Here is a 19,799-nt window from a genome sequence, read left to right as displayed (position 1 = left end):
TTCATCAATTTCTTCATCATCTGCAGAGCTAGTTGGCATATAAAATTGTACTACTGTAGTAGGCATGGGCTTTGTGTCTATCTTGGCCACAATAATGCGTTCACTATGCTGTTTGTAGTAGCTAACCCGCACTCCTATTTTTTTTATTCATTATTAAACCTACTCCTGCATTGCCCCTATTTGATTTTGTATTTATAACCCTGTAATCACCTGACCAAAAGTCTTGTTCCTCCTGCCACCGAACTTCACTAATTCCCACTATATCTAACTTTAACTTATCCATTTCCCTTTTTAAATTTTCTAACCTACCTGCCCGATTAAGGGATCTGACATTCCAACGCTCCAATCCGTAGAATGCCAGTTTTCTTTCTCCTGATCACGACGTCCTCTTGAGTAGTCCCCGCCCGGAGATCCGAATGGGGGACTATTTTACCTCCAGAATTCTTAAATGTTTTGAATTTACGTGTAGTAATGAACAGCTTATAGTCAAAATCATCGTGTCGACGAGTAGCATATCGGTCATTGTTACGTCGTTTCGGCGGTTCCATCTCAAAATTCGGTGTACCTTGCCAATTTCTTTCATAATTTCCGAAGTGCCCTGAGTTATTATTTTGTGGCTGTTCCGTATTTCTATGTCCCTCTTCCCGTATTGGAGCGCGAGTGGCCTCTGAAATACGTAATTCTTGTATTACCTGTATCAGCTGATCTTGTACTTCCCGGATTTCTCTTTGGTGTTGCGCATTAATTTGATTCTGATTTTGTTTGAATTTCCTAATTTGTTCGCACTCTTCTGTGTCATTAAAGACTACCGGTTTTGTGTCATTCAGATTATCATCCACCTTCGTAGATAAATTATTTAGCTGATCCGAAAGTTCAACTACTTTCTCTGATAATGAACTAATTTCCTCCATGTGTCTTTCTGAACCAATTTTCTGAGTATCTACAGTGTACTTTAAGTTTTCCTGAGTTTTTGCAAGTTGCGTAACCGAATCGGTAGATGCAACTGAGCCAATTTTAGCTTGCAAGGTCTCATGATTTTCATGAACAATAGTTTGCAGTTCTTTTATGGCTGCTTCGTGATTCTGTAATGCATTTTCATGCCGCGAAAAAATAGGTTGAAAATGCTCACAAATTTGTGTTTTTACGTCATTACAAACTTTTTGACATTTCGATTCAATTTTATGTAACTCAGTAGTTAAATCTTCACGTGTTTGTTCAAGCGTGGTGTCTAACTTTTGAAGCTTTTGCTGTGTTTGTCTCTGAGTTTGTTCCAAGGTGTCTAACTTTGGAAGATTTTGGTCCATTGTGTCTAACTTTTGAAGCTTTTGCTGTATTTGTCTCTGATTTTATTCCACTGTGTCTAACTTTTGAAGCTTTTGCTGTGTTTGTCCCATTTGTTGTATTAATTGTAATAACAATGCATTGGTGTCTGAAATATGTTCCTCAGTGCTTTTCGGCGGTGAATTTGCACCGGCAACATTCACATTTTGACAAGCAGAAAATGTGTCTTGACTTATTTGAGAAAACGGTGAGGACCCAAAACCTGAATCTACAGTATTTGCGAGATTGTGTCCTGTCATTTAGGATTCCTGAGGCGAGCTATTGCCGACCGATCGATCGATAATGCTTCCCTGTTCACTAATTGTTTCACTGTCTACGCCATTATTTGCCGCCCGCTCCATTTCCCTATGCACAGTTATCAACTCACTAGTTTGAACATTAGTTAATTCATTACACGGTGGCGCTAACCTTTCGTCTTCACTGTCATTTCTCAGTTTACTTTGGAACCTAGTATTACGTTTTTCACACGCCATTATTGTCACAATATTTCACACGACAACACAGAAAACCACAATTTGAAGAGCAAAATAAGAAAACACATTAACATAGCACTGAAAATAATATCTAGTTAATTGCAAGTGCAGCTGCGAAATACTTGGTGCAACTTGTGCTAATTTACGTTATTTTCATACAATTCAATAATTGTCACCTATATGTGGATTATTTCTGTTTCATCTCTTGAATATTGGTGTGACCTGTGCAGCTTTCCCGCCTTTCAGCAAGATTCTTCTGTCAGGCAAACGGTTATATATGGGTGCTAAGTTTTGACTTATTGCATCAGCACACTCTGACAGGAACCTTATTGCTATTCAGTTTGAACAGGAAGAGTTCCCGTTATTAAGTGACTTAAAATGCTTCGCTAGACCGAGGGTATGTACTTAGTTACTCCAGTTGGCAGCTATTTTTAATTAGAATTCGGGAATGTTTACTTTGGCTTCTTTGCTGAAGGGCTTTAGGACAACCGTGTTTAGTAACTCCGCTTCAGTATGACTGTCATCGATAACATTGGTATTGATGTTACACAGTGCAGATATTGGTTGTGTCTTGTTGGTGCTGTATTTTACAGTCGACTAGCATCTCTTTGGATTTATGGCTATATTTCGGTGGATAGTTTCGTTGTGGAAACTATATAAAGCATCTGACATTGAAATTCGCTTTAAATTTCACGCTTCTGTGTTATCGTTATTTAGGAGACAGATAGAAAGGTGAAGGAAAACGATACAAAACTGTGTTGCTGTTGATTGCAGAACAGAAGGCTATCAGTATAGCTTTTCTTGTACGAAAATACTGAGCCGAATGGTATATGTGTGCTTTGTTTCATGACACCATGGAAATTGTGGACATAAATCTCTCATCGAGATCCAATGTGAACAAAATGCGAATTATAACAAGAAATGTTTTTCGTCTTATTACATTACCCAAGATCAAAAGCAAAAGGGCGCCTTTCAACGTAACAAAGAGCTCTTTCACTATTATCTATGAACATTGTAAAATAAAAATAAAAAGTAAAATAAAAAATGAATTAAAACGTGTAAAATTTTGTTCCATCTCTGTTAGCGAGTGGTGTCGCCATATGACTCAAAATTATTGCGTTGTCTGATACTGGTACGTTCAAGTCACAGTTCCTTAGCAGCAGGTATCAGACACGTACTTACTTGTGATGAACATAGATTAGCTGTGAGAGAGATGTGCCCACCACTGTGTAATAGCTAACAAGGGAGAGATTGTGAATGTAACGATGTTGCTGTGAATGTCGAGACAATGCCTTAACGTTTGTCGCAACATCGTCCAGCAACTGTATCTCGTAAGCCGTTTCAGGCGTCAGATGGGAGGGTTGGGGATGCGGCTGGCAAGGATAAGGAACAACGTGAGGCGTTTCGAGCAATTTGAGCACGAGCAGTGTCTGCGGCAGGGAGAAGGTGGGGGTGGATGAGAGCTGCCGGAAGGTGACTCTGACGCCGGTTATCTGGTTCCAGGCCGCGACGCGGGAGGCCACTCGGAATAATTACACGTGAACGCCGATAAGGTGGCAGGTGGCCAAGTCAGCGCCGGCTCAGAAGTTGCCCTTCACCCTCCTGCAACTTGCGGCGGCGCGCGCGCAACCTGCCTGCCTGAAGAGGTGAGTCCCGTGTTCTGCGACACGCACAGGTTCTTACTGGTCTACGGCCTAGACTGACCGTTCTCCCCGATAGTGAAATCGTCTGTGTCGTTAGACGGCATCACATTCCTCTTTAGAGTTCTTCAGAGGTTGACGTTTCCATCACTCTGTGAGATATTCTGCGCGATCTTCTGAGAAGATCATAGCGGAGGTTTTAGCTGCTGGATTGCTGTTTTCCATGGGCTTACTCGTTGTTTTATTTCTCAATTAACTGTTCCATTTCCGATGCTAGCTAAAAATTAAATTATTTACGTGCTGGAGACCTCCTATTATGCTTTCTACATTCATTGCATAGCTATCCACCTTTTTAAAATCCCTACTGATAGTACTCTTCTAACAATTTTCTTAGCATAAAGCAGATATAAGCCTCTTAATTAGACACCACTACCTGATTATCTACGATGCAGATGATGTTCATATATTGCTATTTTGCTATGTGAATTGCCATTTCTGCACATTTCCTACTCCACAAGTCTGCTGCCTTCTGAATGTTTTGTTTCAAACAATGTGAAGGACAAGCAGCATCCCTGCTTCAGTCCTTTTCAAATTTTTTAGGACTGTGACGAAATTTTATCCCCCACTCTGCAATCTTCTGTAGGTCGTACATACAAGTGTTAACCCCCATGGATCACATATAAAAGAATGGCTAATATATACATTCATCTTTGCAGATAGATACATCGTAGAAGAAATACTAACAGCCTTGTGACCAGCATGGGAGGTAGCAGAGCATGCAATGCTGTCCGTGGTGGTCACAAACTCTATTATGATCCATGTTGCACCCTTTCTAAATGTACATGGTGCTATCATAAATCTCAGTGATGTCACCGCAATTATTTTCCTTGAAGAAAAGTTTTGGGTGTGTCTGACTCATTGCGTATTTCTTTCAGTTATCTTCTGTAGTATGCTGTAAAAGTTCTTTCTGAGTACACGGTCCAAGTTTCATCGATTTATGTTACTTGTAGGTGACACATCACGTGAAAGTTACTTCCGTCCTTAATTTTTGCACACCAGTGTAATTCCGATAGTTTTGTTAATATTTGCATCCACTTATCTTCCATCTCTGCTTCAATTAAGCTTTATGATATAGGTAAGGAAAAATTCCGTCTTCTGGAACTAAATGTTTTATTTGTATGTACTTAACATGCCTAACCTATTCATGCAAGTCATCATCAGTGGTCTAGAGTATTAAAAAAAGTATTTAGTTACACAAATTCTGATACGAGATCCAGAGTGACTCTTGGTAGCTCATTTAAATTATCTAACTATTTGCTAATCTGTTGTTGTACTTTTTAACCTTACATTCATTTTATGTCCATTTGATGTAACCCATCCATATGTTTATGAGTTGTTTTGTATGTTGTAGATACACACAATACGTATTTCCAACTGACAGTTCACATTTCATTTCATGTAACGTATTCTGTACATGCATGCCACAACAACAATGAAAGACTGCAACTACAAAGGAGATTCTCTCTACAATTACGCGCTAGCAATAAACAATAGCTACACTAATTACACAAACTACAAGAAACAAAAATCAGAAGATTCCGGTGAGGTATCCTGGCAGGGTCGCAATATGAAACATCCTCGTTGAACAATTATACATGACTGTCCTTAAACTGACACACAATATTTTTAGCGCAACACAATCTGACTTTCAATAATCCCTACAAAAGAATGGCCCTGACTAACATTAACCTATACCTTTCACAAATCACTTACCTCACAAAAATCTTCCTTACTCGAACTACTGCAATACAGCGAGTGCCACTACTGCCAGCTAAATTAAAGATTCAAACTACGGAAGGCACTAACTACTGATAGGCATAGTTAGCAAATGAAAGATTTTAATAGAGAACAAACAATGTATTTACCTTAATAGTGTTGAAAAATCATAATATACATAGCACTTCATGACATCCAGTCTTACAAATTTCAAAACTCCGCCATTTCTCTCCCCACATCCACCACTGCTGGCGGCTCACCTCCAACTGCGCAACGCTACGCGCTGTTAACATCCAGCTGCCCAACACTACAATGGCAGACAACAATGCAAACTAGCCACAGACTGCACACAGCACAGCCAGTGATTTTCATACAGAGCGCTACGTAACGTTGCCAATAAGAAAACATAAACAGCCTACTTACAAATGTAATATCTTGTATAGACACCTCTTATTAACCTGACATGTTCCACATCATTACGAAGTGTCGTATTCATGATCTATGGAACAAGTACTAATCTAATCTATTCTAATCTAATCTAATCAGCAACAATAAATAAAGAAGGTAACGAATCAGACAGCATTCAGTACAGTTATCTCTGACATTTATTCTTCAAACAAACGGCAAAGTCACGTTAGTCACCCAGAGTCATATAGTGTTAATGTAGTTAGTGAACAACATCTGCAAAAAGCACAAAGCATACAAAGGAAATCTATAGCTCAAATAAACTTGAATACAATGTACAGGGTGTTTCAAAAATGACCGGTATATTTGAAACGGCAATAAAAACTAAACGAGCAGCGATAGAAATACACCGTTTGTTGCAATATGCTTGGGACAACAGTACATTTTCAGGCAGACAAACTTAAGAAATTACAGTAGTTACAATTTTCAACAACAGATGGCGCTGCGGTCTGGGAAACTCTATAGTACGATATTTTCCACATATCCACCATGCGTAGCAATAATATGGCGCAGTCTCTGAATGAAATTACCCGAAACCTTTGACAACGTGTCTGGCGGAATGGCTTCACATGCAGATGAGATGTACTGCTTCAGCTGTTCAATTGTTTCTGGATTCTGGCGGTACACCTGGTCTTTCAAGTGTCCCCACAGAAAGAAGTCACAGGGGTTCATGTCTGGCGAATAGGGAGGCCAATCCACGCCGCCTCCTGTATGTTTCGGATAGCCCAAAGCAATCACACGATCATCGAAATATTCATTCAGGAAATTAAAGACGTCGGCCGTGCGATGTGGCCGGGCACCATCTTGCATAATCCACGAGGTGTTCGCAGTGTCGTCTAAGGCAGTTTGTACCGCCACAAATTCACGAAGAATGTCCAGATAGCGTGATGCAGTAATCGTTTCGGATCTGAAAAATGGGCCAATGATTCCTTTGAAAGAAATGGCGGCCCAGACCAGTACTTTTTGAGGATGCAGGGACTATGGGACTGCAACATGGGGCTTTTCGGTTCCCCATATGCGCCAGTTCTGTTTATTGACGAAGCCGTCCAGGTAAAAATAAGCTTCGTCAGTAAACCAAATGCTGTCCACATGCATATCGCCGTCATCAATCCTGTGCACTATATCGTTAGCGAATGTCTCTCGTGCAGCAATGGTAGCGGCGCTGAGGGGTTGCCGCGTTTGAATTTTGTATGGATAGAGGTGTAAACTCTGGCGCATGAGACGATACGTGGACGTTGGCGTCATTTGGACCGCAGCTGCAACACGGCGAACGGAAACACGAGGCCGCTGTTGGATCACCTGCTGCACTAGCTGCACGTTGCCCTCTGTGGTTGCCGTACGCGGTCGCCCTACCTTTCCAGCACGTTCATCCGTCAAGTTCCCAGTCCGTCGAAATTTTTCAAACAGATCCTTTATTGTATCGCTTTTCGGTCCTTTGGTTACATTAAACCTCCGTTGAAAACTTCGTCTTGTTGCAACAACACTGTGTTCTAGGCGGTGGAATTCCAACACCAGAAAAATCCTCTGTTCTAAGGAATAAACCATGTTGTCTACAGCACACTTGCACGTTGTGAATAGCACACGCTTACAGCAGAAAGACGACGTACAGAATGGCGCACCCACAGACTGCGTTGTCTTCTATATCTTTCACATCACTTGCAGCGCCATCTGTTGTTGAAAATTGTAACTACTGTAATTTCGAAAGTCTGTCCGCCTGAAAATGTACTGTTGTCCCAAGCATATTGCAACAAACAGTGTATTTCTATCGCTGCTCGTTTAGTTTTTATTGCCGTTTCAAATATACCGGTCATTTTTGAAACACCCTGTATGAACAGAATAAAATCAGTAGGTCTCATATTGATGCAGTTGGCCCTTTTTATGTGCTTGTAGAGGGAATCAATAGCAACATCAGTAAGTGCCATCCTACGCCGTTGGGCAAATTAATGTTCACCCCAGACTCAGGTTATAAAGGTTGCTGGAAAATGGGAGACAAACTGATCTGTTAACAATGGAGGCAGCCAATAAATTTGTGGAAGAAACAGATGGTAGCAGAATTATGTACCAAATCGAGGTAGTTATAACAAATTTGGACACTGCCCTGTCAGAACTAGAGCTGTGGGGAACTATTCAGCCTACAATCCTTGTTACACTTGTACATTGGATGATCAAATGAATAAATCACTCGCATACAATGAGCAACCTCACTCGCCAAACATGTGTTATTACCTTTTCATACCAGTTCCTCCCTGATTATGTAACAATATGTGGTACATAGCGCACAGTTAAGCCACAAATACGACCAGTGAGACAGTGTTTCCATTTGCTACAATATGGTAACATAAGTAAGCAGTGCCAGTCAGAGGTTCGTTTTAATACATGTGGAGGTAATCATGAAGCCACACAGTGTACAAGTGGGGTACAAAGAAGGAGCCTCCTAGAAGATTGTGAGCCTAAAGACTGAATACAGGCACAATCGGGCGTACCCTGGAAACGGTGAAAGATTTCACCGACTAATCCTTCTAACACCAGATCAAGTTAAAGTCCAAAACCAAATTAACATCAAGACGCAACGGCCTTTATCAAGACCACCCCTTGTGACGATCTCGATAAATATTGAGGGATTCTCTAGTCATAAGAGTGTTTTATTAGCAGACATGTGCTATAGGCATAAATGCGACGTATTGTTGGTGCAGGAATCACACCGGGGAGCCACCAGCCACAGACCTAAAATAGCAGGAATGGATTTGGCTATTGAAAGACCTCACGATAAGTATGGGAGTGCGATTTTCATCAGACCCGGGCACAACGTAACATCAGCCGCGATGACAGAAGTAAATAACATTGGAGTACTTACCATTCGCGCCCAGAATTTCTCTGTGACGTCTGTGTACAAACCACCAGATGTGGACTTTGTTTTCCATGAACCAAACAATTTTACAAATGACCATATTAATTTTGTCATGGCCGATTTCAACTGCCATGGTGAAGCATGGGGATATAATGAGACTGATGAGAACGGTGTAAAATCCTGGGCTGACACTAATGACCTACAACTCATTCATGACCCAAAACAGCCAGCATCGTTCAACAGCAGAAGATGGAGAAGGGGATATAATCCTGACAACATCTTTGTGAGTAGGAATTTGGCAGCACACTGCATGAAGCTTGTTGAAGAACCTATCCCAAGTACACACCACAGACCCGTCATTTGTGTTGCGAATGCCATGGTTAAACCAGAGGAGGTTCCTTTCCGAAGACGGTTTAATTTTAAAAAGGCAGACTGGCAGAAATTTAAAGAGCAATTGGACGAAGAGATTGAGAAAATCCCTCCTCGACCAGATGAGTATGGTAGATTTATCGATCTTGTGAAATGGATCTCAAGGAAAAACATCCCAAGGGGTTGCCGTACCCAGTACATCCAGGGTCTGACCGGCAGCAGCAAGGTCTTACTTGACAGGTACCAGAAGCTGTTCACTCAGGACCCCTTCAGCGAAGATACGATGGAGGCTGGGGAGGAACTAATGCAGGCTATTGCTGAGGATAAGAGATCACGGTGGTGCAAACTAGTCGAGAATCTTGACATGAAACAAAACAGCAGACGTGCATGGAAATTACTGAAAAACTTAAGTGGGGACCCAACTGACCACCAGCAGAAGAACAACGGGGTAACAGCAAATCAGATTGCTAGCCAACTTCTGAAGAATGGGAAAACCAAAGGCAAAAGAGAAAGGGAAAGAGTTATACCCCAAGAACAAAAAGATTACGGACTCCTCAATGCTTCATTCACAGCAACCGAACTAGAAGACGCCATTCAGAGTATGAAACTGAATAAGGCCGCTGGAACTGATGACCTTAGAACGGAGCAGATAAAACAGTTTGGTCCCAAAGCTCGAAACTGGTTACTACAAATGATGAACACCTGTATTAAAGAGCTGAATATTCCAAAACTATGGCGGCTTTACTAAAACCTGGCAAGGAGATAAAGGACCCCAAAAGTTACAGACCAGTGTCACTTCTATGCCATCTCTATAAGATACTGGAGCGGATGATTCTCAACTGGGTGGCAGAAACTATAGATGGAAAGCTCATAAAGGAACAAGCCGGTTTCAGACCAGGAAGATCTTGTTGTGGGCAAATACTTAATCTGACGCAACATATAGATGACAGGTTTGAAAAAAAAATTAATAACTGGAGCAGCTTTCATAGATCTTACTGCTGCATACGACACGGTAAACCACAGAAAGCTGTTGCGCAAATTATATCACCTCACAGGGGACTGTAGGTTGACGATGGTTATTGGTAGTCTTCTGCAGAATCGAAGATTTTATGTCTCCCTAAATGGTAAGAACAGTAGATGGCGACTGCAGAAGAATGGCTTACCACAAGGAAGTGTACTTTCTTCCATCCTTTATAATGTGTACACTAATGACCAACCTATACCTCAAGATGCAAGACTGTTCGTATATGCTGATGACACAGCTGTGGTGGTCCAGGGGTCCAATTTTGATGCAACATCTGGAAATCTCTCTAGAGCGCTTGAAGATCTGGCTCAATACTATGACGCCAATCACCTCAAGCCAAACCCTGACAAAACCCAAGTATGTGCTTTCCACCTGCGCAATAGAGATGCTGGAGTCGAGCTCGACGTTACATGGCAAGGTAAAAAGCTAAAGCACTGTCCAACACCTAAATACCTTGGGGTTGTACTTGACAGAACGCTTTCCTTCAAGCAGCATTACCAAAACACCAAGGCTAAAGTCTGCTCCAGGAATAACATCATCCGCAGGCTGACAAACTATGAATGGGAAGCTCAACCATCAGTACTGAGAACATCAGCACTTGCTCTGTGTGTTTCTGCAGCAGAATATGCAGCGCCAGTATGGGAAGCATCTGCACATGCTAAACAGGTTGATGTAAGTGTAAATGAGACAATGCGAATTGTTACAGGCTGTCTCAGACCCACACCAACGGGTAATTTGTACCTACTTGCTGGAATTGCCCCATCCAAGATCAGAAGGCAGGTGGCAGCAGACGCTGAGAGAACAAAGAAAGAAACAGATTCTCGACACCCACTGAATGGGCACGTCACTCAGGCTCGGAGGCTTAAGTCTAGAAATAGCTTTATTGCAAGAACCAAGATCCTTGACGGTTCACAGGAAGATAATAGAGTCTGTAAATGGGAGAATGAACAAACCGCACTGCAGATAATACCAAAAGAGCAAATGGCACCTGGAAACAAACTTCCTTATACAGTGTGGAGAACACTAAATAGGTTGAGGGCTGGTGTACCCAGATGCAAAACTAATCTGTGCAAGTGGGGACTGCTGACTAACGATGACGACGTTCTTTGTGGATGCGGAGAATTACAAGACGAGGCACATCTGCTCATGTGCCGACTACTGCCGGAGCCCTGCAGTTTTAGTGACCTGCTACAAGCCAACGACAAAGCCGTAGCGGTGGCTAACTATTGGAAAAATAAAATTTGATCTGGACACGGAAAAGTAAAGTAAGTAACAGTGTACAAGTCAAACAACACGCCGAGAGATAAAACTTGTCCATGGTATCTTAAACGGTAGGAGATTAAAAGAACATCAGGTATCCTTAACATCTCATTTGAGGAATCTGAAGAATGTGTAAATCACAGACCATACGGTGCAGTGGTATAAAAGTGTAGCAAGAGTAAATTCAATTGGGAGAAGAAGTTTCCTCTCCCACAAAACACACACCACAGATTCACCACATTCTTACGTCCTGATAGACCAAAACCAACAAACCTACACTGACTCCAGCCGCCCTGCTTGCCGGTATAAATTTACTGGCATCTCCAATTACGGAGAATCCTTAGATAGTGCATCTTGAAGATCTTATTCACCAACAGTCAGACGGATTTGATCAGCTTCTTGGAAGAAAGAATAAGAACACAGCAGTGATCAGGAAACTAGTATCTGGAATACTATATGTAATGACACAGATAAACTCTTCTAACAAAGACGATGTGGAGTATGCTGATAGCCGGCCTTTGTGGCTGAGCGGTTCTAAGCGCTTCAGTCCGGAACCGCGTTGCTGCTACAGTCGCTGGTTCTAATCCTGCCTCGGGCATAGATGTGTGTGCTGTCCTTAGGTTAGTTAGGTTTAAGTAGTTCTATGTCTAGGGGACTGATGACCTCAGATGTTAAGATGTTAAGTCCCATAGTGCTCAAAGCCATTGGAACCATTTTTGAGCATGCTGATATCGGTAATGTGGTTGCCATAATTTTATCCAAAAAATAAAAATGGACCAGAACAGACAGAAGCATCTTCTCATCTCAGAATGGCTCTTAATATATTACAATGGAATGTTATGTCGGTACTGCAAACTGGGAAATCCTGGAAAAAGAACTGAATAATCGTAATATTGCTGTTGTCGCTCTCAACTAAATATGGTTCAAGCCTCTAACACCAGTTCATTTCACAGGATTCAATTTAGTAAGATCAGATAGACCAGATGCTAGTGAAGGAGCGGCACTGTTAAATAAGAACACCACCAGTTACAACGAAATACACTTAAATTAACGGAGTCTTCAGTTTCACGTATGTACGTAAATCCCCTAAGACTTTAACCAGTAACAGTACCTGGAATCAGATGTTTACTCAGCTTCATTCTCTCTTCCTGAACCCTCAGCACAGGGCTTGGGGCAATACCGTTAGCGACCATAAGGATATCGCCTATTTAGTGCAACCAAAGATCTAGATTTGGTTACTCCGAACGATGATTCTCCAACAATGATACCTTGTCCCTTTAAACAATGGTCTTCAGTGAACTTGAGTCTAGTGTCGCCCGATTTCCATAAAATTTCTAAGTGGGAAATCTTTAGGTGTTCTATGGGATTAAACTATTACCGAAATAAAATGGTACTGGGCTTTGAGATAAATCTTAAAAATAGGTGTATTCAAACAGCCCCCAGAATATAAAGATGGCCTGGTGAGAAAAATATCAAATTACCATACAGGAAGTACTCAGAAACCAGACTCCAGCATGGAGGACAAGCAAAGCTTACATCATGATTATTTCAGCCATAACTCTAGCAGGACGAGCCTCAATAGCCAAATAGGAAACAGCTTTTTATTCTGCAAAACCATGTGTTCTCTTGTGGGGTAGTCATTGCTCCAAACTGTGGCTAAACAAAGGTTAACCTCAATGACGCTCCTTGTCATAAAAGGACCTGCACCCAGAAGAATCCAACTGATCCACAGAAAACTGGGTGGATATGTTAAACACCATCATTTGTGCAAATGATTAATTTTGCACGGTCAGCTGCACAGTAGGGGAACATGAGTGAGGCCCTGATGTAGCTTGGTGGTGAGTTTTCCGTACAAAATCATAATAAGATAGACTAATTCCTTGGACTATGCCTTGAGCTGTAATTTCTTCAGCTTATCTCTTGGCTATTTAGTTCCCTAAAATTCCTGTATGTCGTTTGATCCACAAGAAGTTTACATCAATACCTACTTTTTTGCAGTATTACGCAGACTCATTATTTCTTGTGGCCGCGTTCCAATATTAAATTTTCATCTTCTGGAGAGTACTTTTTTAGTCTGTTGTGATTAAAATGATAGAAAATTCATTCCTTATTCCACAGGTAGCCACTTCATTAGAAACTGTGTATCTCCCCATGGTGTTTGCTAATGGGCAATAGAACCATCCATTTAGATCTAAATGTAATTTGGCCACCTTTTTCTACGACAGATAATTTTGTCTATTTGTTCTCGGTATTATTTTCGGGTGTGGGCGAATAAAATACCTTGTCACACAGGATAGCTCACTCAAACAGACAGCTGTATTCTGATGTACCACTCTCTTGAAGCCGGCCGAAGTGGCCGTGCGGTTAAAGGCGCTGCAGTCTGGAACCGCAAGACCGCTACGGTCGCAGGTTCGAATCCTGCCTCGGGCATGGATGTTTGTGATGTCCTTAGGTTAGTTAGGTTTAACTAGTTCTAAGTTCTAGGGGACTAATGACCTCAGCAGTTGAGTCCCATAGTGCTCAGAGCCATTTTGAACTCTCTTGAAGGACTAACGGTAATAATGGTCAGAGCTGATGATAGCTTGTTACAAGAAGAGGAGTTATATGAGTACATCTTAAATTTTTTTGCCATGTGATCTGATATAACTGCAGTATTTTCTTGAATGTCATGTTACTGGGGTCTGTGTTTCGCTTTAGCAACTATTTCTGTGCAAGTAATTGTTGTTTTATATAGAATGGCATTCCTTTTCCTTCTGCAAGGACTGTGTTGGTCAGCGATATCGACATCGTTACAAAGCATGTTCTCATTGCTCTACATTGTAGTTAGCCCAGTTTCTTTAATACATAGCATGTACATCCATTACCTTGTGCAGAATATACACTCCTGGAAATGGAAAAAAGAACACATTGACACCGGTGTGTCAGACCCACCATACTTGCTCCGGACACTGCGAGAAGGCTGTACAAGCAATGATCACACGCACGGCACAGCGGACACACCAGGAACCGCGGTGTTGGCCGTCGAATGGCGCTAGCTGCGCAGCATTTGTGCACCGCCGCCGTCAGTGTCAGCCAGTTTGCCGTGGCATACGGAGCTCCATCGCAGTCTTTAACACTGGTAGCATGCCGCGACAGCGTGGACGTGAACCGTATGTGCAGTTGACGGACTTTGAGCGAGGGCGTATAGTGGGCATGCGGGAGGCCGGGTGGACGTACCGCCGAATTGCTCAACACGTGGGGCGTGAGGTCTCCACAGTACATCGATGTTGTCGCCAGTGGTCGGCGGAAGGTGCACGTGCCCGTGGACCGGACCGCAGCGACGCACGGATGCACGCCAAGACCGTAGGATCCTACGCAGTGCCGTAGGGGACCGCACCACCACTTCCCAGCAAATTAGGGACACTGTTGCTCCTGGGGTATCGGCGAGGACCATTCGCAACCGTCTCCATGAAGCTGGGCTACGGTCCCGCACACCGTTAGGCCGTCTTCCGCTCACGCCCCAACATCGTGCAGCCCGCCTCCAGTGGTGTCGCGACAGGCGTGAATGGAGGGACGAATGGAGACGTGTCGTCTTCAGCGATGAGAGTCGCTTCTGCCTTGGTGCCAATGATGGTCGTATGCGTGTTTGGCGCCGTGCAGGTGAGCGCCACAATCAGGACTGCATACGACCGAGGCACACAGGGCCAACACCCGGCATCATGGTGTGGGGAGCGATCTCCTACACTGGCCGTACACCACTGGTGATCGTCGAGGGGACACTGAATAGTGCACGGTACATCCAAACCGTCATCGAACCCATCGTTCTACCATTCCTAGACCGGCAAGGGAACTTGCTGTTCCAACAGGACAATGCACGTCCGCATGTATCCCGTGCCACCCAACTTGCTCTAGAAGGTGTAAATCAACTACCCTGGCCAGCAAGATCTCCGGATCTGTCCCCCATTGAGCATGTTTGGGACTGGATGAAGCGTCGTCTCACGCGGTCTGCACGTCCAGCACGAACGCTGGTCCAACTGAGGCGCCAGGTGGAAATGGCATGGCAAGCCGTTCCACAGGACTACATCCAGCATCTCTACGATCGTCTCCATGGGAGAATAGCAGCCTGCATTGCTGCGAAAGGTGGATATACACTGTACTAGTGCCGACATTGTGCATGCTCTGTTGCCTGTGTCTATGTGCCTGTGGTTCTGTCAGTGTGATCATGTGATGTATCTGACCCCAGGAATGTGTCAATAAAGTTTCCCCTTCCTGGGACAATGAATTCACGGTGTTCTTATTTCAATTTCCAGGAGTGTATTTGTGACCCATAGAGAATCAGAAGAGTCTGTTGCTCAGTTCCTCACTATATGCACATGTCCATCCCACTGTTATATATAAAGTATTTATTTGGACAGTGTGGCATAGAAACTGTGGATGTATATTTCTGGTAGGACTATAATTCAGCGTTTTTACATTGGGACTGGTATCTGCATGTTGTCATATGCTCCACTTATAACAAAGGAATTTCACTGTCGATATCTTTGGACTAGAAATGTGTGTTCAGTGTCGACCATTAGGATACTGAGATTATCCATAGCACCTCTATTCTGAACCAAATTGTGTCTGTGGTAACAAGGTGTGTTTTTGTAACCGCCACTCCAACTGAACTTTGATAATTTGTTCAAATGTCTTACAGATGCACACTGACAATAAAATGGGTCGATATGAAGGTGCCATTGATGGATCCTTTCCGTGTTTCAGGATAAGGATGACTACATGTATACTCCACTCCATCGAAAATGTGATGTTACTGCACAGCACATTCAAAATTTCGACTAGTAGTTTTTCACATATCTCAGTAGTCTCAGGACCATTGAGTAGATTTGTGACTGACTCTAGGCTCAGCACTAACCTTCGACTTCAATGCTTGTTCCAACTCTACTGCATAAATGATTTTTCCAATATCTGTGCTGGTTGTCCATGGGTGCTAGATGTTTCAAATGTAAGCATCCTATAGGCAGTCACTGTCGGAACGAGTCTACCCACGAATTCCTCTATCCAACATCTTACAGGACAATGTTTACTTGGTTTGTTCTTCAGACGTTTCATAATAAGCCAGATGTCAGACAAAGGAGTGTCTTTATTGATCTTCCGACAATAATCATGCCAGCTATATCGTTTTAGTTGTTTAAATATGCATTTCACTTTAGCATTTGCTTGTTTATATTGAAAAAAGTTCCCTTTCTTCCTCAAATTAAGGGCTATGTTTCACAGTAGTAGACTACTCTTGGCCAGGAATGCCCTTTTTGATACTGCTAGTCTGCTTTTGATGTCCTCCTTGCTCCATCTGTCATCGGTTATTTTATTGCCTAGGTAGCAGAATTGTTTAGCTTCATCTAATTCGTGACCATCAATCCTGATGTTGAATTTCTCGCTGTTCTCATTTCTGCTACTTCTCATTACTTTCATCTTTCTTCGATTTACTCTCAATTCATATTCTGTACTCATTAGGTAGTTCATTCCATTCATCTTCACTTTCACTCAGGAAAGCAATGTCATCAGTGAATCGTATCATTGATATACTTTCACCTTGAATTTTAATTCCACTCCTTAACCATTCTTTAATATCCGTCACTGCTTTTTCGATGTACGGATTGAAGAGTAGGGAGGAAAGACTATATATATCACTGTCTTACATTCTTTTCAATCCAAGCACTTCATTCTTGGTTGTCCACTCTTATTATTCCGTCTCGGCTCTTATGCATATTGCATATTACCCATCTTTGCCTATAGCTTACCCCTATTTTTCTCAGAATTTCGAACATCTTGCACCATTTCACACTATTGAAGGCTTTTTCTGGATCGACAAAGCCCATGCACATGTCTCGATTTTTCTTTAGTCTTGCTTCCATTATCAATCACAAAGTCAGACTTGCCTCTCTCATGCCTTTACCTTTTCTAAAGCCAAAATGACCGTCATCTAGCACATCCTCAATTTTCTTTTCCATTCTTCTGTATATTATTCTTGTCAGAAACTTGGATGCATGAGCTGTTAAGCTGATTGTGCGGTGATTCTAGCACTTGTCAGCTCTACCAGTAACCCTATCAGGAGCATACCTCCTGACAGTATAGCTCAGTGGATTACTGAGACATGCAAACCTTCCCACCGACGTTAAGGTGACATTCCTTAGGAAGATATTCGCTTGTAAATATTGTCTAATGTGTTTATATGTGTATATTTTCGATAGCAAATAAATGTCAATATTTTGAAATGCTGTTTCACTTCGCATCAATTTGGCTTACAAAACTGATCAAAAATATCCATTATGAAGTTTGCTTTGGCAGTTCACTAACTTCGTCGTTGTTAGTGCCTCAGTTCCTATAAATTACGATACTATACTCCGACTTTTGTATCATGGGTGGTCTCCTCCTTTCACTGTTCAATACTGGACTATTTACACTGACCATCAAGTCACAGCTCTGTCACGTCACCGAGTATTCACACCGTTCGTCATGTCAATTTGCTTAATCCAGTACAGAATGCTGAAAGGGAGATTATCAGTTATCATCTGTGATATTAAAAGTATGAGTATAGTGCCAGACTTAAGGAGCTCATTATGACAAAGTTTACTAATGGCCTAAGGAAACTTCATAACGGAAGTTCATTATCAATTCTGTGTGGTGAAGTACTGAGAAGTGAAAAAATTTTTTTTCAAAACATCGATATTTATTTGCTAGTGAAAATATACACACACAAACACGCCAAAATAATACTTACAAGGTAATCAGTAGAGCCTGTTTTCCTTCTCCACCATGGTTTTTTCTTACTTACCGGTATCTAATAACAACACAAACAACTCCTTCCTTATTCACTTAAATAAATGTTGCTTAATGGAATTGCTTCAAAAACTTATGTTCTTATTTATACACAGTATCGTAAAAGCTAAATAACTTTTTGCTTTCAGATATCTGACCCCGCTTGTGGAAGAATATCGAAGAACTTGCAAGTGATTATGGAACATTTCCAATCTGCGACGAAAGAAAAGCACGATAATAAACTAAATATCAAGAAAAAACAAAAGCACAAACTCAACTTCTGTAAGATGTTGTAACTACTAAATTAGGTTATCTTTCGATGTTAGCAGGAGACGCTGCCGTCAAAATTTTCTTCGTGGTAAACCCTGACGTGACGTGAAGTGACGGTTTGTTGACGGCCTGTGTGAATACCATTATTTGAAATGCGTTGTGAATGTATGACGTGACACGACGTTACGTAATGTGACGAACAGTGTGAATTGGCCTTTCCATGGAGGAAGAATTTATACCTCCATGGGCCTTTCGCAAATTGACGTGACGTGACGTCCAGTGTGAATACACCCTGACGGCGTGAGGAGATGTAAAGGCCTGTTGACGTCTACTGTGAATCGGCCTTGACAAGGCAGTTCTTAGAGATCTGGTAATATTCATTTTAATTAGTAATTTTAAAATCAGCCCAGAGTTCTATAAAGAAGGTGTAATTATATCGATTAATTAACAAAATTTTCTGTGATGATATTGAGTTTCAGTAATTTCTTAATTACTTGCCTTAGAAAACATTGTTTTGTAGTTTTTGATTGCTAAATAGGGTATCCACGCCGATATAAATAAATAAAAATATTGAATAAAGTTGAAACTTCGGTTACGTATCATTTATACGTTGGCTGCACTGTTATTTGACACATCTGAAAAAACTGTAACAACGACCGGCTTTTGTTTACTATCTGTTTAATTTTGTGGTTCGAACGTAGATTAGTAATTTTAGTATAGAATGGTTGTAGTTTGTGTTTTTGTATATTGTTGAGAAAGTAATTGACGCGGTTACAAATGTCTGACTTTGAGGAGCAATTCCAGGCGTTCCTGCGTGAGGTAAACTAATGCACAAGTGAATAGTTAATTTGACATCGGTTTGTTTACAGGTTTTCACCGATCGGTACCTGACAACAGGATGTTGTAATTGCTGTGTTGATGATATTGTCGTTCTAATTCGACGTTTTTCAGTCGATATTACAAATGCAGACTAATCTGTTTGTGTAATATCTTCTTAATACCGGTATTTGTCACGACGGCAAAAGCCGGAAATCATCATTTGCGTATTTAGTTCACTACAGTATCCGCATGAGATAATTAGATACTGAGATTTGTAAATATGTTTTATGGAACAATTGTTAAGCACACGAATAAGAATCTCGTCGTTGTTACGATATCGCTTGTTATAGTTTTCATTCAGCTCCCATCACTTAATATTGTATTGACGCTGTTGAGTGCAAACTTCTGGAACAGAATATTATAATCATATGAAATATTACTGGAAACTCGAATCTACTGTTTGTTGTATGCTGCATTGTAAAATGGAGTGGCGTGCGATGTACGCATCGTCTATTCATTGTTGACTGAATATTGTTGTTAATGGTTTCCTTAAAACAGAAGCGGTGAAGGGTAAAACTTCCTTGTTTTCTTATTCATATTATTCATATATTGTAGAACATTTTCCAGTATGGTTACTGTGGCCCAGTTAAATGGACAGGGTTCGTACAAATTAATTTGGTGAACATTGTAAATTATTTAACGACCTTAAATACTTTTAA

At 41.6% G+C, this 19,799-nt stretch overlaps 1 protein-coding gene across 1 annotated transcript in view; it reads left to right on the top strand.

The window, feature by feature from the left end:
* Positions 1–18,958: 18,958 nt before the first annotated feature.
* The window catches only part of LOC126236002 (centrosomal protein of 162 kDa-like), a 228,402-nt gene continuing 227,561 nt past the window's right edge, over positions 18,959–19,799 (top strand). Inside the window, exon 1 of the mRNA XM_049945011.1 lies at positions 18,959–19,080. Within this exon, the coding sequence (XP_049800968.1) occupies positions 19,039–19,080 (42 nt within the window). The 5' untranslated portion in view covers positions 18,959–19,038. The remainder of the gene's footprint in view (positions 19,081–19,799) is intronic.

This window comes from Schistocerca nitens, chromosome 2 (assembly GCF_023898315.1).
Source record: "Schistocerca nitens isolate TAMUIC-IGC-003100 chromosome 2, iqSchNite1.1, whole genome shotgun sequence".
Classification (NCBI taxonomy): domain Eukaryota; kingdom Metazoa; phylum Arthropoda; class Insecta; order Orthoptera; family Acrididae; genus Schistocerca; species Schistocerca nitens.
This window is presented reverse-complemented; position numbering and strand designations above follow the sequence as displayed.